General features: G+C 35.9%; 1 protein-coding gene across 2 annotated transcripts in view; it reads right to left on the reverse strand.

Annotated features, from left to right (window-relative positions):
• TXNDC16 (thioredoxin domain containing 16) overlaps window positions 1-25459 on the reverse strand; it is a 65362-nt gene that overhangs the window by 16018 nt on the left and 23885 nt on the right. For both annotated transcript variants that reach the window (XR_013998251.1, XM_081129439.1), the window contains exons 6-13: window positions 15533-15654; window positions 12778-12868; window positions 9023-9173; window positions 6166-6332; window positions 5714-5771; window positions 3048-3174; window positions 2468-2611; window positions 1868-1927 (exon numbers count right to left, since the gene is read on the reverse strand). Coding sequence is in view for 1 of the 2 variants with exons in the window: in XM_081129439.1 (XP_080985565.1) it covers window positions 1868-1927; window positions 2468-2611; window positions 3048-3174; window positions 5714-5771; window positions 6166-6332; window positions 9023-9173; window positions 12778-12868; window positions 15533-15654 (920 nt within the window). In the remaining variant the exon portion in view is untranslated. The remainder of the gene's footprint in view (window positions 1-1867; window positions 1928-2467; window positions 2612-3047; window positions 3175-5713; window positions 5772-6165; window positions 6333-9022; window positions 9174-12777; window positions 12869-15532; window positions 15655-25459) is intronic.

The following is a 25459-nucleotide window of genomic DNA, read 5'->3' on the forward strand; positions in this document are numbered from 1 at the left end:
AATTTAAATTTTTTATTTTCTTTCCTATAAAATGATTTCAATATTTAATCATGTTTTAATTGGAATAGTCTAGTATTATAAGATGCCTACAGTATTATATCACATATACTTTATCAATGCAGTAATTTCAAATACGGTTCTTAATTTAAAGGGGAAAAACTGATTCTTTTACCTACAGATCCTATGTAAGTATAAAAACTTGACATTTGCTGCCACCTTGTGACTAAGTATAAAATAATCTTCATTGCCTTGGATTAAGAGATGAAAAGTGACTTTTCCTCAAGTAGTCAATGTGAAAGGTTACAGGACTAAATGCCAAAAGTATTACAATATTTTCCTAGTTTACAAAGTTATAGTTTGGGCTTCAACACAGATACAAAACACTATAGTTACCTATACTAATACATATCTACATTAAGCCCCCTGATATCTAATTACTATAAGAATTGTTACTCGTTAAGAATGAACTAAATAAAAAAGGAAATCAAGTCCTGGGTTGGTAATCTTTTTTATACTACAAACACATGCAACTCAGAGTCCTTGCACTGAAGGATCAGGTAGTCTCTTTATTTGGTCATTAATAAAGAAGTGAGGGACTCTTTTTCCATTTTCACTTGTTAACTACCCAAATGGGCTGGGGAGATAATTCTATTATTCAGGGACATGATCCAATTACTATTTTATTATGGTTTATATTTCACCACCCTCCTTTTCCTTTCTTCTAATAATTTCCTAATAAGGCTGAAGTATCTAAAAAAAAAAAAGAAAGAAAGAAAGAAACTTAAATCTGTCCATAGGTTGCAACTACAAAGGATAACCTGAAAGAGAATAACACGATTTGTTTTAAGATATATATATATCAGGAATCACAGTAACTAAAGACTTAATCACCTCTTCACACTTGGGAAACGAAATAATCAAAAGTCAAATCAAATGTGGTTGAGAAATAAATGTTAGAGAAATGGTTCAAAAGGGATTTTGAAAATCTCTGATGTTTTTATTACTATAGAACATGTTATATTTAGGGTTGATTTTCTGGAATCAATTTCTTGAATTCACAAAGTCTCCAACATAGAAATAAGTTGTACACCAGTACACATTTTCCACTAAAAAAAAAAAAACCCAAAATTTATGAAGCTCTATCATATTAGGTTACTCACTTATTCAGCAATTATTAAAAACCAGATATTCTGGCCCCAGGTGGCTCAGTTGGTTGGAGTGTCGTCCCATACACCAAAAGCTTGTGGGTTTGATTCCCAGTCAAGGCACATACCTAGCTAGCAGGTTCGACTCCCGTCGGGGTGCGTATGGGAGGCAACAGGTGGCAACCAGCAGATGCTTCCCACCTCTCTCTCTCACTAACAGGCCTCCCTATGTCTTTGCTAGGATGGTGGCATAGACATTATGAGTTCAAGTCCATTTCTTGGATTCTTAGTTTCATACCACTGGATCAGGTTTCAGAGAATAGTTAAAATAAAAAGATCCTGGCTCTCTGATTAGACTGTAATACTGGGTCTTATCTGTCAAATGTTTATTTCATAGTATTTAGTATTTATTTAATAATATTTAATAGTAAATGCTTGCTGAATGACTGAATCCAGCCAAAAAGGTTATGGATTAACTGTGTGGCCACAAGTACTCAATACATGGGCTCTGTACTTGCTACTAAAGACAGTTCTATGAAGACAATCAAAATGAATGCTTCTAAGCATTTTTGAAGCTCATGGCTAATTAATCTAACCTTGCAGACAAAAACATAATAACCTGAAATTTTTATGCAGTTTTCTTCATCTTTAGCATAACACAGTTCTACAAATAGCTACAGCTCAGAATCAGGAAAGTAAGCATGCACACCACAGCACAATACCTTTCAATTTAACTGCCAAATCGACATAGGAATGCAAAAATGCCATGGATACTGCTTGCCCTATATTTAAAAAAAATTCAACAGATATTACAACATGCATATCTCCAAAGCATTCATACTTATACATAAAAACATATAGATTTATGGGGTTTCCCAAAATTGTTATTTCTTAATAAGTATACAAACTCTTTGTTCCAAACATTTAAGAAGGTTCCAAATACAACTAATTTTCTGTATTCACACTGCAAGGAATATAGTTGAAGGGCTAATATTTAAAGATAAAAGCAATATACTTCCTATAAACCTATAAGAACTATTAATATACTAAAATCACTAGTTTGAATCAAAATAATATTTCTAAATTAATAAGCTGAACATCTAGTTTAATCATTAACCTTCAATTTGTAAGTCAGATATATATAATGAGTTTTACAACCCCAGAATCAGCTGGAAGTAAATGTTTCATTATGTGCAGCCTACCTGGGACATAAGAAAGCTATGTCATCTTACTACATGTAATACACAGAATGCAAAAATAAAACGTGCCTACTTTAAATGTCCTAATATGTAATATAATCTCCTCTAAAGATTCATACTCACAACCGGCATAGAAAAGCACTATGCTGTCAGAAGCCATTACTGTCTTGTTAAATGTCTCTTCTGTTAGTTCCACTGTGAGTTCCAAAGGTAGCTGTCTCTTCCTATCTCTATAAACACTTTCTGCCACTTCATCATCTTGAATTCCTAAAACATTTGAAAAGAATTTAATGTACATATAAATGTATAATTAAAAATATTTTAGCTCTTTTCCCGGGTGAGCATATGAAAATTTGGTACTTTACAAAAACTTGAATTCACACTATTTTATTAGTTAAAGATGTATGCTGTTTAGAATACTTTCTCGTTGCCTGGCTTCCCATCCTAAATAACTCTGAGATGCTTCCTGACTCAGAAACTATGACGTGTTAGTCAAGTCCAGAGCACTTATTTAAACTGGTCTAGAAATAATATGAATATTACATTTTGTTTCTAATAAAATGTGATTCAAAGTAAATTTCTTTAGGTTTTTTCATAGTCTTGAATGTGAATGCATTCTACGAAAAAGTTAATTCATTGAAATTTCCTGACCTAATGGGTGCTGGGCAGGAATGGGTGGGGTGAGCATCACAAAACATATTACCCATATCTGGACCTTCATCCATGTCATCATCTTCATCTTCTTGTGTTTCCTCAATGTACGTATTATTTTCTACATGGGATATTACTAAATCAACATCATGCAACACCAAATATTCCACTGGCATTCCCTACAAATAATTTTAAGAAACATAACTAAAATATAATAAGGCATTTTAATATAAAAATATTTTACTTGTTGACATTAAAATGAAGCTAAACTTTTGAACTTCGATTTTATATTAAGTAAAATTAACTCCACAGTCACTATGAAAAGTATCCAAAGCATACTTTATATAAAAAGACAGTGTACACTACTGAAAAAGATGGCATAAAAAGAGGAACTGAAAGTCTCACTTGCCAGAGGGGAGGGGCATTGCAGGACTAGATGAAAAAGGTAAAGGGATTAAGAACTACAAATTGGTAGTTACAAAACAGTCACAGGGATGTAAAATACAGCATAGGCAATACAGTCAATAATATTCTAATATTATGTACAGTGCCAGGTGGATACCTGAAATATAGGGGGGAACACTTTGTACAGTATATAATTGTCTAATCACTACACTGTACACCTGAAACTAATACAAAATAACACTGAATGTAAACTGTAATTGAAAAATAAAATTTTTTTAAAAGGAAGTCTTGCTTGCCTCTTTTCACAATTACATTATACTGAAATCTGAAACAGTCCACATGTAATAGTAAACCCTACCTCAATATAAAATGGAAATATATACAATTTTATTGCAAACAGAGCCAAACAAAACTATTTTGAATATTCCACAGAAATATTCAGAAAAGTACTTTATCTAACATAATCCCACTAAAAATTTAAACTGTTTTAGTTATAAACATAAAAATATTAACTGCCCCAGGTATTTTAAGAGTGCCAAATTCTGTTTTCACTTGAGATTATTCCATTAAAATTTCTTTCACTAATGCCCAACGGCAACTAGATTATTTTAGTAAACTATCCCTGACTGTAACTATACACTAGAATAAAGCTAACAAAGAGCTTTAAGTGTGTCTGTTCTTTGATATCACATATCTTCTTTTCAATATTATATTCAAGGCAAGCAATTTTTTACCCCTGCAGAAACATAATGATGCTAAAAGGAAGGGGAATCAAATTCAATCAAACTGAATTTATTCCAAATATACACAGAGATTGTTGAGGTAAACTTTTTACTGAAGTATAATACTGATGAATTTTTACAAAATGCACACACTTATGTAACCACCACACAAATTAAGACACAGAATATTACCAGCACACCCAGAGGCCATCTCCCCCAAAGGTAATCACTGTTCTGTGACTTTCATCTCCACCTATAAATTTTGCCAGTTTTTGAATTTATAGAATGGAACTATACAGTTTGTACTCCTTTTGTGACTGCTTCTTTTGTTCAACATTATTTGTGAAATTTATCCATGTTGTTACATATAAAAGCAGTTCATTCTTTTTCACTGTTGTATTCATTATATAAATACATTAGTATTTACTTACTTATCCACTATACAAAATTAGCTGTATTTTAACAATTTAAGACATCCATAACTAGGATACCAGCATTAATTTTAATTCTTCTATAAACCTATTTCCCAATAACAAATATTATAGTTTCTCATTTAAGGATCTTTATCTACTAGGAAAAAAAAAATGGCTTCAGAACATATTCTTTCCATTACCTAGTGAAAAGGTAGAGCATACTAGCCCCATACTACACATATTTGAACAATACTACAGTTTTCAAAGTATTTTCATATTTGCTCTTACAAAAAGTTTTGTAAGTTAGAAGTGAGGTTTTATGACTATTCCACAAATGAGAAAATTGAGCCTGAAGAACTTGATGCATTTATTTAATCCCAGAACTAGAAGAAACAAAATCCAAGTCTTCTGACTCTTAACCCAGTATTTGTCATACACTCAGGTAAAAGAACTTAAGTACAAACTGGCAGTTTGTAAACGTATCAATCAATTTTTTAGCATATGTATATAATATTTAGATGTTCAGAATTAGAGTTCTTAATAACTATGAAAAATTTAAAAATATTTAAGAAAAAAGAGGCATTAACAAAAATTTACAAAGTAAATATAAATGGCCAATTAAGTTTCAAAAGTTCATACAATTAAAAACAAGAACTCTCTTTGGCTATAAATTTTTTTTTTTTTTTTTTTTTTCAGATTAATGCTCAGTATTGGCAAAGGTATGTGAGAAAGAAGGACTTCCAAACCCTTTCAGTAAAAGTATAACCCTTCTGGAGGGCAATTTGACAATATATTTTAAAAGCCTTAAAAATTCCCATTTCCTCTGACAAATTTCACTTCCAAAAATTTAGCCAAAAGAAAGAATCAGTGATATTCAAAACATTATACAAAGGCAGATACCATAGCAAAATAGTAAGTAATTAAATATAATTTTAAGTTAAAAGTAAGATATATAGCATGATCCTGATTTTCTTAAAAATATATATAAATAGATATGTGAATATGGGAAAAGAGACAAACTAACAAATGGAAAAAACACATCAAAACGTTAACAGCAATTATGTTTGAATAGTGGCAATTTACAGAATTTTTCTATAAGTATATATTGTTTTAGGGCCACATGCATTAACTTTCTTTAAACAAGCAAACATTGTAGTCCAATACACAAAATGACTAACCTCTTCTTTTTTGAAGACCACATTAGCTTGCTGAGGAATGTCCACTTCCAAAGAATCCCTTTTTCAAAATGGAAATAAATGTTTTATGTTGCTAATCTGAAGGATAATAGTCATCCAGAATGTCAATCTGAAACAGAACTGTAAGTTCTCATACTAAAAAGAAATTTACGAAAAAAGATTACAATTTCGTGAGTCAAAAATTTCACACATAAATACAGACCAGATTTTCTGGTCTCTATCTTAATCTATATCTTCATTTTAAGGTCTAATTTTAAAGTCTAAATGTTAATCAAGCTAATAGTTGTAGACTTTAGCTTAGCAACTTGTTCTAACAATTATCAGAATCTATTACAAATTTGAGTTTATTTATAAGTGAACAGATTAGCACATTTAAATATGAGAAAAATGCTAGTGTTTTACTAAACACAGTGTATATTTCATGTTCAAGATACCTTAACAAGAGTAGAACTCCTGCTTTTCCCAGAAGACGCCAAGCAACCCATTCTGCAGATCTTCTATCAGCTTCATATGTAGCTTGTTGACTAACAATAAAAACCAGTGGTAATCCTAGTTGGAGATGAACAGTTGAAACTTGTTGAGGGTCTTCAGCAACTTCTGTCTTCGTTTAAAAAAAAGACCAAAATGTGATTATAATGTTCCGACGTTTGGATTTAAACCCTGCTAATTCTTATTAATAAAGTCTTGAGTAAAAGAACAAGTCTTTGAAATAAATCCAACAATACCAGAAATGGTCTCATAATTTCTAAGTTTAATGCTTCTAATGTACCTATCCAGTTAAAGCATTATAAAACTAAACAAATTTTACAAGAGGTAAAACATAAAATCACAACCATAACAAGCATAGTATAAAGAAAAAACAATAAATAAAACAGTGCAGTACTGAAAAAGAGAGATTCCAAATGAAACAGAACAGATAATTAAGGAATACATTCTTTCATATAAGAATTTAACATATAATACCACGTTACAGAACAATGAGGAACATCTGAGTTAAGACAGCAGCTTGAATGCACACATCTAATTTCATTTCCTCCAGAAATCCCAAAAAAACTACAGCAGTAGAAATTTTTAGAAGAGATATACATACGTGAAGAAATGAAAAGAGAAAAGACAGCAAAAATTTGGATGCTGGAGAACAGAATAACTGAGTCTACAAAACAAAGCTCTAAGCCATGAAGGAAAGCTAAGGAGGACTAGGTGAAAGCTTTGGAGAAGCAGTTAGATCCCTGGATTCCCCTCCCCAACTCCATGAGCATAGGCACCTGTCCCTCCCCCATACCAGGAGAATTCTGCACGGACTTTGGGAACAGCTGAGAGTGTGAAGAGCATGCCAAAAGCAGGGGAATTAAGTAACCAAATACTGAGAGGCTCCCCAGCCCCCAGCCCACTCAGTTCCCAGAATGCTCGCAGCCAGACTTCTATCTTCCAGTAGAAGACTGGAAGACCCTTGCCTTGGGGATCTGAAGTAATCCTGAGTCCACTATTCTGTACTTCTTGGACTGCCAAACCTTTCTAGGCTGACACCAAGGTTTAGAATCTCTGCTTGGCTCTCCAACCAGGCACTAATTTCAAAACTGCAATTACATAATTCCTGGTAAGTGTAACAAAGTGAAAAAAGATCAGAGAATTTCCCTTGTTACCTATCTTAAAGAAAACACACAAAAATAGTTTTTTAAAACAGCAAGAGAAAAGTCGTGAGCAAAAATTTTAGGAAAGGGGCACAGATTCAAGTCAGAATGTTGTAGCCAAAGAAGAAACAGATTTTAGTAATGCTTGGGATGAGTCCTAATCCTGCCCCCAACGGCAAAAACAGTACTGGTAAGTGGACAAAATCCTGAGAATTCTTAATATCTCAATACAGGAAGAAAAGGAAATGAGGCTGGAGAGAAATAGTGGCGAACTGTACAGTCAACTGATCTCTCTTTTGGACTCTCTGCTAAAAGGGGAGATCGAAACAAATTCACAGGGTAATTCTTCCCTTGGAAATAAGATAAATGCTCCTCCTCCATGTGAAGGGAAAGGAAAAAGGCTTATATACTGCTTTTTAAAAAACTGACTGAAGCCAAAATCAAACTAAACAAAACTGACTCGAAATAAACTCAGGAATGAAGCCAGTACAATTGGGACTGGTGAGCTCTGAATCTATTTAAATGTAGAAACAAGGCTTTTTAAAAAGTGGAAATTATGGTTACAGAACATAATATATTATAAAATATATATATGTAAAATGTTATATGTAAAAATACCCTAACAATCAGCAGGGTAAGAGGAGCTGCGATGGAAATAAATGTATGAAATTAATTTTCTCATCTTTCACAATAAGGGGTGAATCAATACTATCTTAAGTGAAAACATCATTTTAAAAAAATGATTTAATTTCCTAATGTTTTTCCAAATCATTTTCAACACTTATGACAATATTTCCTAGGAGAACCCCTAATGATTTATCAAAAGTTCCATAATCCCTCTAGTTTCGTATCAGTTTCTTTTTCTTCTATTAAATTCAAATAAGATTAAATATAATACTTCTCACTATAAAGTAGCATATGCAATATGATAGATATATCCATCAATCTATTCATCACTCTATCTGTGAGTGCCTTTTTGGGAGCAGAGACGACTGGTGTGATGGTCACCTAACAGATCATTTCTGAGTGATGGAATTAGGTGGCTTTAATTTTTTTTTCTTTATACCTTGCTGTACTGTTTGAATTATTTATAATACACATACACCATTTTTATTTAAAAAGGACATGCTGAGTGAAAGGGCCTACTGAAGGTTTTACACAAGCTCGGGAAAAACCTGCAAACTTTCAGAGAGAAAAGTCTGTTGGCTAATCACCAACACCTACTGAGTCTCTATAACATTCTTCTAGGCTAATACTAAGAAAAGAGGAACACCAGAAATGGTACACTTCCAGTATTTACCAACTTTTAAAACAGTGATCAAAATATTCACAAGAGGTCTTTTCTTGACCAGATGTGGTCTTTGTGATCTCAGAGTGGTCACAGTGCATTATAACTACCAGAGACTATTTCCAATACACAAGGCTGTATTTGTGTTTCAATGCAACAATACTCCAAGGCATAAAATGACCATTTTATGAACAGTCTACCATCTCTTCTACCTTTAATAAGGAAATACTCCCTAAATTCCCCTAAATTCAAAATATGTATGTCCAAGAAAAAGGGAAAGGATTTAGCTCATCTAAGTAAAATGCATACCTGTGAATCAAAGCAATAGATTTAATGTATGAGTTACCTAATATATTAAAATAAGAGACATACCAGCAGAGGTGCTTCCATTGTCTTAATAAACCGATAAATGTTCAGTGTAGTCAATGTCTGTCCCATTAGTGTTCTTCGACACTGCTGCGTCAAGTCCAGGACCAGTTTGCAATGAAGAAAGTAGAGATGTGCACGTTCTATATCCTCTATGCTATAAGTTAAAAATCAGGGACAGGCTCACTTGAAGTTCACTGTGTGATCCTTCCAGCATCCAGAAAGACATAACAAATCTCCTTAAGTCTCATGCTTTTGAATTAATGTTTTTGTAAAAGCCTAAGAGTATAACATTAAAATAAAATGGAACTAAGCTAAAGATATAGAATAGTAAAGAAGATTAACCAAATACTTTTAACAAACCGCATTAGCTGCATAAGCAATTTTTTTCCCCGAATTCTTTCATATGATAGCTTCTAAATTAGGTTATAAGCAGGTCTACATAATTTTTTAAAAAAATAAAAGGCTGTCACCTTGAGAACAATAAGATTATCTTCAAATATAGTTTCTTTTCTAGAGATATGCTAAATAAAGCTTTCTAACACAAATTTTCTAGGTTTAATTTAAATCCAAATCTGTTTTGAATAAACTTCAGCCAACACATGCCTTAAGATAGAAACCATGTGATGCTTTGTGGGAGTTAGTGAGTTTGTATCTGAAATATTATAAAACTCAGAAAATATGGCTTATAATTTGATTTTTGGCATTCCCTTCAATATGAGAATTCAAAGATAAACTTATAGTGGTTGAGTAAGATTTGCCAAAATTAAAATAGCATTTTAAAAAATTTCCACATGGCATTAGCAGGGTTTGGCAAAATACTGAAAATTTTTATTTTTTAAATGTAATTTTATCTCTTGAGACATGCTTAAATTGAGCTCCAAAGTTCACTGATTTCAAATTTCATTATAAAGCCATTTCTAATAGATTCAATGATTAAAGAAATGATCAAAGATTTACTTAATACCTACAGTATATTGGGACCTGGACTAAAATACAAAAGACTATGATGAATAAGTCAATTCAAATCCATGAGGGGCTTAGACTGAAGGAGGTTTATTTAGTAAAGCAATTACAGTGCAGTTTATTAGTGCTTTAATATACAAAGTGCTATAAGAAACAAAGAAATATTTAATTCTGCCTCAATTTGGGAAGGGGAAAGAAAGGGTTCAGGAAGATCATCACAGAGATTAAAAACAGCAAGGGAGAGAAAGACTTCTCCAAGAAGATAAAACAAATGGATATTTCAGACAAAAGAAACAGTATATCCAAGGCACAAAGTACATAGGTTTTTGAGGGGGACCCTAAATAGTCACATATTGAAAGGAAAGTGTTGAGAGCAGGAGGACCTAGCTGAGGCTGGAACTTGTATCATAATCTCTGCAATAATAATGCTGGATAGTTTACTTAATCAGGGGCCATTTGGTTATAGATAACATAAACCAAAAAGGGGGCTGGGGGAGAAACACTTATTGGAAGTTTAGAAGAGCATTTCAGAGAATACAAGGAAAAATAAAGTAACAGAGAGTAAATATAGAGATCAGAACAGCAAGAGCTCCGAGACCTTCATTTTGCCATTAATACTCTTCAGCTCCCAGCTCTCTATAAGGACAATGCTCTCTGCTTTACTTCTACATGGGAAAAATATTCCTGTGAGCAAGAGAGCCACAACACTGTATAATTGCTTTTCTATGCCCAATTCTAAGTTTCTGGGAGAGGGGATCTCATTTGCTCAGGTAAACTAATGGATTTTTTGGCCCTAGGTCAGGTGGCTGCCTCTCACTTAGCAGAATGGGATATGTATGGGGTGAGGGTAACACCCTTCTCGGCCTATATACACAGATTCTTTAAGAAGGGAATATAGAGAGGCAGCAGGAAGTCCTGGTGTCTCTACAGCATGCTACCTCTTTTAGTACCTGTCAATATACACCTTTCTTAACCAACATTTAATTTCAAGCATACTAAGGCCCAACATTATATAACAATTAATATACTAGTCTTATCCACTGTTAAAACCATAGCAACTGGAATAGTGCCTAGCACACAGAAAATATTCAATAAATATTTGTTAAATGAAAGAATGAACACATGAAAGAAAAAAGGCATTGGCCTCTCCCCAATTTGGAGACAATCCAAAGTTATAGCCAACTTTATAGTCAACTACTTCATCTAGAAGTGGTGTCACAGGACCACTGTATTCAATCCACAGTCCTTCCCTGTCACAGCAGGTCCAGGTATGACTTCTCACCATCTCGTTATCCATGAATAAATGAGAATTCAAATATCCCATATATCATATACTCAAAAGTACACAAAAAATGGGATAACTGAACATTTTTTTAATTCCCATTTTAATAGTGGAGAAAAGCAAATACCCTTCCAGAAATTACTATGTTTAGTCACCGGTCAGAATAAAAAAATAGATATAGTCTATCTTGCTGAACAGGATTTGTAAAGTAAATGATAGGACCTACATATACCCTCCCAATAAATAACCACCTCTTGTGTTTTAAGCATGTCAACGTTATTTGCAACTACTCATTATCTGAATAACAAGCTGGTAACACAAGAGAAAGTACAAAGAACTAACCCAAAGAGAAACTGTGGGGCTTCCACAAAATCACCATAGGGTAGATAACAAGGCTTCCCCTATTCCAGGATGGGAAACTGGCAGTTGGGTGTAGCAAAGTAGCTGGCTAAATGACTGCTTATTGTACCTTGAGAATCAGTGACTACTTACAGTAGAGCTTTATGGTACTGTTAGCATAACTTTCAAATGTTAAAAACCTTAATTCTTATATGAACAGTAGACACACATCAAAGTTTTATTTAACTTATTAATGAGGGAACCAGCAGAATGACAGTTCAACAGGAAGAGACTAATGGAAAAGGAATACTGGCTGTCATACAGAGCAATAAAAACATAACTTCTCTTTATAGGAGCTTTATTTTCTGCCAATCCACCCCCCCAACCCCACCCAAAAAATTTAACTTTATCAGTTTTCTATGCACTAAACTCTAAACTTAGATTGTAAAATGTCTGGAATTTAATTAATTGTGTGTGGTATATCAAATAATCACTATTTTCTAAGAGATTGGCAAGAAGACTCATTAAAAACTTTCATGGTATAAAAAAGTCACATGATCACCATTTGGCTTTGCCTTAGATTAATTTTCCTGAAGAGCATTTTAAAGCCAAACTTAAAGTCTTTAAAATAAACTGGTTAATTCCTTGTGTCCCTAAATACTAAAGTAAAGAAAAACTTTAACCCTATGTTGCCCAGACAACTGTCAAAAGAAGTCCTCTACCTAAACTGTAAGCTAGACAAAAAAAATAAACATCTAAAACATTCCATTCAAAAACTGTACTTAAATATATTTGAGATTACAACAAAGTAACTTACAGAACACTCAGAAAGAACTTCTGGAGCTTAATTATGAAAGCTCTTATTTTATCACCTATTTCATCACTGTGGGAGGTCTATTCCTAAAATACACTTGGCTACTCATAGCATCACATCTTGTGGCTTATCCATATTGTCTTCATTCACCTTAGTCTAACATCACTTCTGCATATTTACATTCATTTTCATGGTACAGCAGATGAGAGTAAGAAGGGATTTCAGGTTTCATTTATATGTTCACATCTGCTTACAGTTCCTCTTGGACAAGTCCACACTGTGAGAACATAATGGAAATGATACATAACTAATGTGGAATAAGTAAACTTAAAACTGTTGACATATATCTCTTATACATACCCAATACTTTCCAAAAGGGCAATTTCTGTGGTTAATACAAACTGGTATGTGGTCCCATACACAAAAGCAGTTTCCATCACTGCCCTGTGCTCTGAAGAAGAGATAAGAGAGTTGGGAGAGAGGAGTTAGTTTGTGTGACTCCACGTAAACTTCTATTCTCTAGACTGCCCTACACCTTTTTATGCTCTATTATATTTAAAGAAAAATCCTTTGTAGGGATGCCAGTTGGGAAAATGCAGACTGTTAGAGAAGTTATGAAAAGTCATTCCATTCAAGGTAAGAGAAGAATTAAGGAGTATAAAATGAGTTATATTTGAGAATATAACATATGAAAAATCTGTAATAGCTTCTTCCTAGCAGCAGACAAGAGAGTATGAGTCCACCATGTAACTTTTGTATGTTATAATTTATATATGTATGTATCTGTGTGTTGTTTCTGGCTTTTTTTTTTTTTAATGGAACTTGTTCTTGAATATTGTTTAGAGACAAATCATTCTACAGGCACGTTAAGGAAAAAAAGAGTTTATCTTCCACCCCATTTCCAATTTCCAAGAGATAACTACTTTCAACTCTTACTTCTTTGGGTATTTACCTCCAAGTCTCTAAATTACATTCTCATACTCTTATTTCCTAATTTTTTGTAAGTGTTGGTATTATCTACTGATTTTCCACAGTGGAAGATGATAAATTTTAGCTCTCTTAGCCAAATCCCCACTCCACAAATGTACACATTTCTATCCCCTCAATTTTCCCAATATAGTTCTAATTTTTATTAAATTAATAGTCCACATTTACATTGTTATGAGTCAGTAATTACTATTTACAAATGAGCCATACAGTACAAAATGAGTACTTTTCCTCTTTTGAACAACTTTTTTTCACCATAGTTATACTGTTCTTCTTTTATTTTTGTATAGATTTCTTACTAGTTTATTCCTAAATTTTTGCATCATTGTCTAACCCTCTTAATAATTCAAATATATCAGGTATACTATCTATTCCCTGTTCTTGGAGGCTTTTCTGCAGAAACGTGTCCAATATGGACTATTGCTACTTGACCTGCTGTGCAAATCTCCTCCTGAGAATTCACTTCATCGACATTTTGGGGATCTCATTCTCTCTCTTGTATTAGGTCCGCTGACCTGTTACCCATAGCTTCTTGACTAATTTGCCCCCTTGCTCCCATTCTCTAGCACTTCCTATGAGAGGATATATGGAATACACATTTCTGCAAGCTTGCACTTCTGAAAATGTCTTTATTCTACTTTCATAACTAACTGCAGTTGTCTGCTTATAGAATTCAAGGTTCAAGTCACTTCTGAGAATTTTGAAAGCACTGTTGCATTTTCTTCATTTTTCAGGGCTGCCACTGAGAAGTCCAATGTCATTCTGATTCTTGACCCTTTTACTGCAAACTTACTTTTTCTTTCTGGAAGATTTGAGAATTTTTGTTCCAAAATTCTGAAATTTCAAAATGAGATGCTTTGGTGTGGCTCTACATTCATCCACTATGCTGGGATTCAATGGGCTCTTTCTATTTGGAAGCTTGAAACCTGCAGTTCTGGGAAATTTTCTTCAAGTGCTTCTTTGAGGATTTCCTCCTTTTCATATTTTATTTTCCCTTTTCTCCTCACTGTCTTTTCCAGGCAGTTACCTTCCCCTCCACCACCTAATCTTCTACCATTTATATCGCCTATCATCAGATTATTCCACTCAACACTCTTTCCTGTTGGAGTTATCTACCACCCCAGCCAGGGTCACTCCCCCTCATCACACAGTCACTCTCTCTAATACTACTCCTGTCACAATCCTTGGTGATTTTATTATCCCCACAGATGATCCTTTCAAAATCCCTGTCCTTCTCTATAGACTCCAATGATCTTTCTTCAACGCTACCTTAACCACTCACTGTTATGTTCCCACTGCAGGCCTTTAATTAGCAATTATTGCAAACTCCTCCATAATCTCAATGTCTAGCATCCACCCCCGCCCAATCCCCATATCTCCATCTGGCTAGGTCACACAGCCTAGCACATCACTCTAACACTCCAGGACCTAAAATCTTACCACTTTTCACTGTCAGTCATACCCCCGCTCAGGTCCTTTCTTCCCTCATAACCCTGCTTAAATTCCAGAGTAAATCTTTATAATCACTCCCCTGCCCATCTGGCTAAAACACAATTCATATTAAATCAAATACTCTGCCTATTCTGTACTTACAAATTGATTGTCAAAGTTAGAGTTTTAAAAAATCAAGAAAAAATGTCATAAACAGCAAGTATCAAAATATTTAAAAAGAAAGTCTGTCAGTCAACATTTACTGAATACTATAAACTACTCTGCCAGGTACCATGAGGACTGTAAGCAAATAAAAATAGTAACAATTAACACAGAACACCTATTATATGCCAGAAACTATTTTAATTATTCAAACTCATTTGGTCCTCCCAATAGCACTAAGCGGTAGGCACAATTTTTTCACCACCTTAGTGATTAGGAAACAGGTTAAGTAAGTTGTCCAGCGTCATACTATAAGTAATTGATGGAGCAGGAAGTCTAACCTAGGCAGTCTGGCTGCAGAGTTCTTATTCAACCACTATACTATGCTGCCTGATTAAAAACAGAAAACATAATAGTAAAGATGCTTTAAGTTTATTCTAAAATATTAAGATTGTGGTGAAAATACACTATTTTAAGTTCTTCAATATATGCACACAAGTACAGATGCACAGATAAGATTAAAGTTAATAAATACCTGGTGTTCCAATGGCTCTTACATACGAAAATGCAATGTTTGCTTTTCCTTTCAGAGCATTTTCTATATTCTGAAGGTCTTCCAGGGTGGTAATATATTTTACTTCGTTAAAAAGAAGGGCACTAAAATAAAGAAAGATTTAATTACTAGAAAAATCTGATATTAACTTAGTTATTTAATATATATTTGTTGAGTAAATTAAAGAACCTAATAAAAATATCTGGTAAGAGCCTAAGCATTTTAATATTAAACTGAAATTACTCTAAGTCATTAGTCTGTCCCTGATAATATTGACCAGGGACAGAGTGAGAAATGGTGCTCCTTCTCCTTCACAGCCACCTCAATGAATTTACACTGTATTCACTAGCATCCTAGTCTGGCCAAATAATCCCTTATAGTTAGTCCTCTCAATTCAATACATTTGAGCCCATCACACATCCAAAATGCAGCCTTCCTTCCATGCCTATATGGTCCTGCTCGACCTAAGCCTTGCCAACTTCTCCCACCTTGTTTTGTTCTACCATTCATGTCTAGCATACTTTAGGCACACCTCAGGGCCTTTGCACACACAATTCTCTTTACTGAATGCTAATCCCTCTGCTCCTTCTCATAACTCTGGTCTTTGAGAAGCCTTCTCTGTTGGTCCTGTGTAAGGAGGTCTGTAGCACTTTCCTATTCACTTCACACTATTTGATTCCTTCCTAGTACTTCTCATAATTTATAAATATTTATATATTTACTTGTTTATCCCTTCCTCTCACATTAAACTGTTAGCTTCCTGAGACAGGGACCATGCATATTTTATCACTATTTCTGTAATAACTTAGAATAGAGCATAGGACACCATAAGTAATCAATAAATATTTGTTGAATGAATAAAAGAAAAGGTAGGGTAGAAATTACTTATTCCCATTCTTCATGTGAAGAAATGCAGGTTCAAAACACTGCAAAGCTTACTTACTCGAAAACATTTACTGAATCAAGGAGCCAGACACAGAACATGAAACAGGTCTTCTCACTCCTAGTTCAGTGACCTCTCCACTTGACCGTAATTCTTCCAAATCATCTTTTCAATGTGTAAATCAGACTAATTAATCATATTTCTTCATCCAAAACAATCTTCTGTATTAATTTTCTACTTCCATATGAACTCTCGAACAACTCATTTCACTTAACGTACATGTGTGCATGTGTGTGTGTGTGTGTGTGTGTGTGTTTGTTAGGCAAACTTTAAGGATTTCTAAAAGTTGTTCCTGAGAGATCTGAAATGAAGGCAGACTGAGTGGAGGCTACACTGACACTCTCCTGAGACCAAACTGGAATTACAACTAAAATATAGTAAAATCATCATGAATAATCAACGGAAGACTAGCTGGAGAGCACCCTCAGAAGCAAGGATGAAAAGTGGAAACCACATAGAGGCTGGTAGGAAGTGCGGATATGAGATAGCTGGCTGGGCTCCCACAGGCAGCAGCTGAAGGTCCGGAGGGATATCTCAGCTGTGGGGGGTTCCCACTGAGGACTCTGGGGTCTAAATCCCAGGCTGGGCTTCCCAGTCCAGAGCACCAGAACTGAGAAAGGTGCCTACATAATATCTGGCTGTGAAAAGCAGCAGGGTTTCTGTCTGCCAGGTAGAGATGGCTGGAAATGCAAGCACCCTCTTAAATAGCCAACACACAAAGTTTGGCCCTTTAAAGGCCAAACTCACCTTGGGCTCTGACAGAGGGAAGGCAGAGTGGACTAGAACAGTGTGAGGAGAATCTAGGGGGGCTGGCTGGGGGAACAGATCTTATAGAGGGCACTCATCTGGACCCCAGTGCTGAGCCATTCTCCCATATGGCAGAGGACATCTTTCTCAGGCAGACATATGCCTACTCAGCAGCTTTTGCCTGGGAGGGGAAAGCAATTGCCCCACCCTTCTGGGAAACCTCTGGCCCCACCGCATGGAGTTTCTACAGCCTGAGGATTTTTAAGAGACTGATAAAAATCAGCTGCCACACCCTGTGGAGTTTCTACAGCCAGAGGCTCATTAAGAGATTGAATAATAGCCTCTGGGTGCTTTGAGTCTTTACCTGATTTGCTTCTGGACCCAGGACTTGGAAAAGCAGACCTTGGTGCATATCTTGGTCTTGTCCAAACACACCCAGCCCCAGCAGAGTAAACCAGAAGCTGTGGAGTGTGGAAAACTTCAAACAGGGTACTCAAGGCAAGTCACAAACAGCATCTGACATTGGTCTGCACCAGTAACCACCAAAAAGACTGGGAGTCCTAGCAGATTTACCTAATACATAGAAACAAATCCAAACAGGTAGCCAAAATGGGGAGACAAAAAAACAATCCCCAAATGAAAGAACAAAAGAATTCTCCACAAGAAGAGCTAAATAAAATGGAGATAAGTAATCTATCAGATACAGAGTTCAGAATACTGGTCATAAGGATGCTCAACAGCATGAAAAAAGATATAGAAACTATGAAGGAAATTAAGAATGACATAGTAGAAATAAAAAATAAAAAAATTGGAAGGAATGAACAGCAGGTTAGGGGAAGCTGAGGATCAGATCAGCAAATTAGAAGACAGGGTAGAAAAAATAAGTCAATCAGAAAACCAAAAAGAAAAAACAACTTAAAAACAGGAGGATAGTTTAAGGGAGCTGTGGGACAACATGAAAGGTAACAATATTCACATCATAGGAGTACCAGAAGAGGTAGAAAGTAAGCAAGGAATAGAGAACCTGTTTGAAGAAATAATGGCAGAAAACTTCCCTAACCTGGTCAAGGAAAACGTCACTCAAGTTCAGCAGGCACAGAGAATCCCAAGCAAGAAGAACCCAAAGAGGCCCATGCCCAGACGCATCATAATTAAAATGCCAAAATTCAAGACAAAGAGAGAATCTTAAAGGCAGCAAGAAAAAAGCAATCTGTTACCTACAAAGGAGCTCCTATAAGGCTGTCAGCTGATTTCTAATAAAAAACTCTACAGGCCATAAGGGAATGGCATGAAGTATTCAAGGTAATGCAAAACAAGGATATGAAACCAAGACCACTCTATCCAGCAAGGCTATCATTCAAAATAGATGGTGAAATAAAGAGCTTTCTAGACAGAAAAAAAGGCTAAAGGAGTTTATCACCACCAAACCAGCATTGCAAGAAATGTTAAGTTGAAACAGAATGAGAAACATAGGCATAAAGAAATAAAATGGCATTACATAAGCACCTATCAATAATAACCTTAAATTTAACTGGATTAAATGTTCCAATCAAAACAGACAGGGTAGCCCGGCCAGGCGTGGCTCAGCGGTTAAGTGTCGACCTAGGATCCAGGCGATCAGGGTTCGATTCCTGGTCAGGGCACATGCCCGGGTTGTAGGCTTGATCAATGACTCTCCATCATTGATGTTTCTATCTCTCTCTCCCTCTCCTTTCCTCTCACTGAAATCAATAAAGATATATTTTTTAAAAAAACACACAAAAAAACAGATAGGGTAGCTAAACGGATCAAAAAACAAGATCCAAATATATAGTGTCTACAGGAGACCCACCTCGGAACAAAAGACTCACACAGGCTGGGGGGGGAAACAAAACTTCTGGAGGACTTTAAAGGAGAGATCAACAGCAATACAGTCACCATAGGGGACTTTAACACCCCAATGACTTTACTGGACAGATCTTCCAGACAAAAAAATCAACAAGGAAACAGTGACTCTAAATGACACACTAGATCAGATGGATTTAACTGACATTTACAGAACATTCCACTCCAAAGCTGCGGAATAAGCATTCTCCTCAAAAGCACATGGGACATTCTCAAAGACAGACCACATGTTAGGATACAAAACAAGTCTCTACAAGTTCAAGAAGACTGAAATCATATCAAGCATCTTCTCAGACATTTACACAATGGAATACCATGCAGCTATAAAAACGAAGGAATCCTTGCCCTTTGAGACAGCATGGTGGGACCTGGAGAGTATTATGCTAAGCAAAATAAGCCAGTCAGAGCAAGTCAAGTGTCACATGATCTTATTCACTATGTGGAAACTAATGAACAAAATAAACTGATGAACAAAATAGATCCAGAGCTATAGAAGAATGGAACGGACTGATGAATCTCAGAGGGAAGGCGGGGGTGGGTGGGCGGGGAGAGATTAACATAAGAATTTACATGTGTATATGTATAACCTATGGACACAGACAGTGGGGTGAAGGCCTGGGGGGAGGGTACAAGGTGGAGGGGAACAATGGGAGGAAAAGGGGGACATCTGTAATACTTTCAACAATAAAGATAAATTTTTAAAAAGTTGTTTCAAGTCCACATACTTAAATAAGAAAAGGTTTACTCAACTTCAACATATTAGTCAAGCATGGTTTTCCTCTTACAGAAAGCATGGCATTTTCTGCCATTACTGCAGTTCTTAAATTCTTTGGTCTCAAGATACCTTTATAGCACTAAAAATTATTGAGCTCCTCAAATAGCTTTTGTTTATGTAGGTTACCTCTACCAATAATTGCCAAAATAAAAATTAAAGCAGGAATTTAAAAATATTTATTAATTCTTTTAAAAATAATAACACCACAGCATATTAACATAAATAATACTTTCTTATTTTCAAAAACAGTTTTCCAAAACAAAAGATAAACTTAGTAAAAAAGAGTGTCACTGTTTTACATTTTGCAAGTCTCCTTAATATTGAACTAAATAAAAGACAGCTGGATTCTTATATCTGCTCCTGCATTCAGTCTGTTTTGCTATCACACAACATATCACATAGCCTCTGGAAACTGCACTTATAAAAGAATGAAAGTTAAAAAAGGTAAATAATGTCTTAGTATTATTGTAAAAGTATTGTGGTTTCATGGACACCCTGAAACCACTGCCCTAAATTACACTGGCTTAAATATTGACTTTTTATTACAGATTTTTTCCAACTTTTAAAAGAAACATAAAACTTGATCTTCTACAATTCCCAGGGCTCATGTTTTGTTTTGTAAAAGAAGTACTTACAAAGCAGTACTCTGTGCTCGATATTTTCACGTTTTCATTTAAATCCACAATGATATTCCTGGAATATTCTTTTTCAACACACACAGGGAATAGTCTGAGGGATTAAATTATCTGCTCCAGATCATACTGGTATAGTCACTGGTAGAGCTGAGATTCAAATCCAGGCCTTCTGACACTAAGGCCAGCACTTTTAAACTACGTATTACTGACCACTCTTGTAAACGTGAAAACAGGTGGAAAGAAAAGGGAGGCAACTAATGAGTGGCAATGGAGTCTTGGTGGCAATCTGGGCTATAAGGGGCTTATACATTTTGGCTAACAAGCCTAGAATTTCTCTTAAGTTACTCCAAAAACAGTTGGGAGATACCATCTAGTAAACGTAATTGGACTTTCGTGTAAATTCTAGCCTTAGAAATTATATCCACCCTTTAACCTCTATTGCTCTAATCTACGTACTTTGAAAATCAGATCTGAGAGTAGAAATCTCCCTAACCTTTTTCTCAAATAAGGACTGGCAAATATAAATTAATAAAAGCCAACATTTGGGGGACAGTTGCTGCATGTCAGGCATAGTATTAAGCATTTTATAAGTAGCGGCAGTTAATCAGTTTGAGGACTGCCCAGCTCTGAATTCCTCTGTTTTGCTTTGGGAATTCCCAGTTTTCTAAGTTTTCGTGATGAACAGAGGCCTCCTCATAAAAGGGCCAAGTCCCCTCAGAAAAGCTAGTATTACGGTAAACTTCTTTCCCCAGGTCCCTGCTGCAAGGCATCACTATATGACCCAGAATCGCTTGCCTGACATTCTGGATGAGAAGCTAGCGATATAAGAAGTGGGACAGTGCAGAAGTATTTCAAGAAGCAGTAGCAGCAACAGTCAGCTTCAAAGGCAGCTGAGAACAGTGCTGATGATAGCCCCAGAACAGGAGATGCCCACCGGGCACCCAACACTCAGCAGTAATGCGGCACTCCCCTCCACACTAGTTCTGTGTCATGATCTTGACTGTGATTCAGAGCCATACAAACTGAGTCCAGTTGTCCAGCTCTTCTAGCGAGTCTGAGATTTTCTATATCCACTCCAAATCCTTTTCTGCTTAAGCCAGTCAGACCCAGATTCCGGGGTTTATAACTAAGAACGCTCAGCAATGCACTGTATTTTGTTTCATTTTCAAGGTAACCATCTGAGATCAGTACTACCATTAACTCCACTTTACAGATAAGGCCATGGGGCTTTAGAGGAGTTACCTTGCCTAATGTCCCAAAGCTCATTAAGTGGTCATTAGCCATGAGGTAATAATAACCCAAACTAATGATATTCATAACCTAATGACCTCTGATTTTTCCCAATGGCTTTCTAACTTTATTTTTTTAAGTTAACTTCTAGAACATGGGCACACCTAGGGATCTCTAGGATCCATTCCACAAGCCTGTGCAAACAGGAGAAATACTGACAGAGTTAAAGGGAAAGTCTGTCTTGGGATTTTCTTGCTTCAATGATGCAGTAAAACAGCCTGGGGCTGCTCTGACCCGGGAGCTATCCCTGCCCCAGAAAGGCCTTCTTTTTCCCTGGCATGCTTTTCCTGAGACTCTATCACAACCACTAGATACATAAGAATTGAGTAGGTGTCAGGGGGAAAAAAGGAAATAAAGAGTCTACCAGACCCTGCTTTTAGAGTAGCGGGCTGCTTAGCCTTTTTTCAGAATAAAAAGACCACTTTTATATTATATTTCTATTATTCAATTTTTTTAAAAAAACATAGCAAAATTCCTTGGCAAGAAAAGAAAAAGAAAAAGAAAAAGAAAGGGAGGGGAGGGGAGGGGAGGGGAGGGGAGGGGAGGGGAGGGGAGGGGAGGGGAGGGGAGGGGAGGGGAGGGGAGGGGAGGGGAGGGGAGGGGAGGGGAGGGGAGGGGAGGGGAGGGGAGGGGAGGGGAGGGGAGGGGAGGGGAGGGGAGGGGAGGGGAGGGGAGGGGAGGGGAGGGGAGGGAAAAAAAAGAAGAGAAGAGAAGAGAAGAGAAGAGAAGAGAAAGAAGAGAAGAGAAGAGAAGAGAAGAGAAGAGAAGAGAAGAGAAGAGAAGAGAAGAGAAGAGAAGAGAAGAGAAAAAAAGAAGAAAGAAGGAAGAAGGAAGAAGGAAGAAGGAAGAAGGAAGAGGGAAGGGAAGGGAAGGGAAGGGAAGGGAAGGGAAGGGAAGGGAAGGGAAGGGAAGGGAAGGGAAGGGAAGGGAAGGGAAGGGAAGGGAAGGGAAGGGAAGGGAAGGGAAGGGAAGGGAAGGGAAGGGAAGGGAAGGGAAGGGAAGGGAAGGGAAGGGAAGGGAAGGGAAGGGAAGGGAAGGGAAGAGAAGAAGAAAAGAAAAGAAAAGAAAAGAAAAGAAAAGAAAAGAAAAGAAAAGAAAAGAAAAGAAAAGAAAAGAAAAGAAAAGAAAAGAAAAGAAAAGAAAAGAAAAGAAAAGAAAAGAGGAGCGGTCACAGAGAGCGAGAAAGACAAATTACTTTTATCTAAATTAATTATATTGTGACTGGCCAGATCCATGTATAAAATGAAATATCCCAAAGTATTTTATTAAGCATTTTCTAAATTAATACAATTGAAAAAACAAACAGGTAGAAGCTACCTCTGCAATGTGAATTAAGAGTACAAGTAATAACAAAGTTCACAAACATCGGTCTTTGTCTTTTTGTCATACATATATACATTCTCCTACTCGCTTACTTCTTATAAACAATCTTATGGGTTTATAAACACAAGATGATTTCTGCTCCTCCCATATCTTTTTTTTTTTTATATGTTTTTTATTGATTTTAGAGAGAAAGGAAGGGAGAAGGAGAGAGAAAGAAAAATATTAATTGGCTACCTCCTGCACAACCCCTACTGGGGATCAAACCCAAAACCTGGGCATGTGCCCTGACTGGGACTTGAACCAGCGACCTCTGGGTACATGGGACAATGCTTAACCAACTGAGCAACATGGGCCAGGCCTCTGCTCTTCCCATTTCTAACAACAAAAGAGTGAAGCTTCCAAATTCATTCATTACCAACCCAATATTATTTTGAGCACCTAAGTATATCATTCATGGTGCTATGCATTGGTAGAAGGACTTTTTAAAAATGGCAGAGTTTGGAGCTATAACTATTACTACCAATTAACATAGAGCTGTGTGGAATTTAAATCCAAGACAGGTGATTTTTTTATTATAATTTCCCAGTAAAAAGTATCTCACTATCAAACAGGAACCCACTTGATAACAGCTCGAAAACTATTAAGGAAGTACCAGCATGAGCACAGTTTAGTTTTAGAGGACACCTCTAAAAGTAGCTTTGCTCAGAGGTTGTATAAGTAACCTCCCCTAAAGACTCAATACCCAGGCTCAGTAATAATGTGTTAAAGAATAAAATGTTAGCAGAAATATAATAGTTACTAATTCCTATAATATTTGAAGTTCATATTATTATGAGTAGTATGTTAATTTAAAGCGAAATAAACCTTCCATTTTCTGACAAAATATTGTCACAAGAAAACCAAGTAACACATCTTAATGAAGCGTTAATGTGATTTCATTGTTTCTTACAGTACTAGATGATCTTTCCTTTTCACATCACTGGATGGTTTTCAGGAGTCAACAATGACTAGAAGAATAGCCTTTCTTTGCAACTGCTACCTCATGGCAAATGTCCCTAGCAACTATCATAGTATGAAGTCCCATGAACTCACTTTTGACAGTATTGTGTGTGACCAGAACCACAGGTAGACATCTGAATTTGGATTGCTTTTTTTTTTTTTATTGCAAGTAAGACTCTCTGCATTTATACAGAAAAAAAGCAACTAGCATTGGTAGAGCACCGGATAAAACCTACAATGTATTTTCACATGCATCACCTTATTTGATCTTCACAATAATCCCACAGGCTGCAATTACAACATTTACAAATGAGGAAAGGTAGAAATCAGAAAAGATCAAGTGCTCAGATCACACGATGGAAGATAAAGAATGAAGAGCCTCAAATCCTCAGGAAATTCTGACCTTATATATCATATGAGCTTCAAATCCATATTTGAGATTATAGTGACTTAATCTCTTACACCTCTAGCTGACTTGCCTCAGACTGGTTAGACATATGGTATTCTCAATCAACAATTAGTGGTTACTGTAAAATTTTTCTCACATAGCTAGCAAACCACTCAGTTCCAACAGTTTTGACTATGTACATTTTATTTTAATTTTTTTTAAGCCTCACCCAAGGATATTTTTTCCATTGCTTTTCAGAGAGAGTGGAAGGGAGAGAGAAACATTGATGTGAGAGAGACACTTCAATTGGTTGCCTTCCACTTGTGCCCTGACCAGGGCCGGGGATCAAGCCTGCAACCGAGGTTATGTGCCCATGGGTGGAATCGAACCCGGGACCCTTCAGTTCACAGACTGATGTTCTAACCACTGAGCCAAACCAGCTAGGGCTTGACTATGTACATTTTAGAAAACAGAGCTAAGAACTTCTAAGTTATAAACCCAACTTCTTATTTTTAATTTAAATTTCATTTATTTTGCAAATTGGTAACACTTTTATATGGTTCAAATCACAAAAGGTACTAAAATAGCTGACAAGTTAAGAGTATACAACTACAACTCCTTCCCCAATCCCAACCTCCTCATTCCATTCCTCTAAACCAATACTGCTTCTTGTGAAATCTTGAAATATTTATGCCATATGCATATATGCCATAAATACATATTTCTACATGCCTCTATTAGAAGATGATCGTCCCTGGATTTCTCAGTGTTCCTATACAATCTAACCCTGCTGAACATGGAAACTGGCATCACACAATGATGGAGATATGCTCCTCTTTACATTCTAAATTGGTCTCTTTTTCTCTGGAGCCAAAGTGTAATAAAACCTTTCTTATCTTCCCTGGAGACAAATGCTTATAATATT

Source organism: Miniopterus schreibersii (assembly GCF_964146895.1).
Source record: "Miniopterus schreibersii genome assembly, chromosome: 1".
NCBI classification, from domain to species: Eukaryota; Metazoa; Chordata; class Mammalia; order Chiroptera; family Miniopteridae; genus Miniopterus; species Miniopterus schreibersii.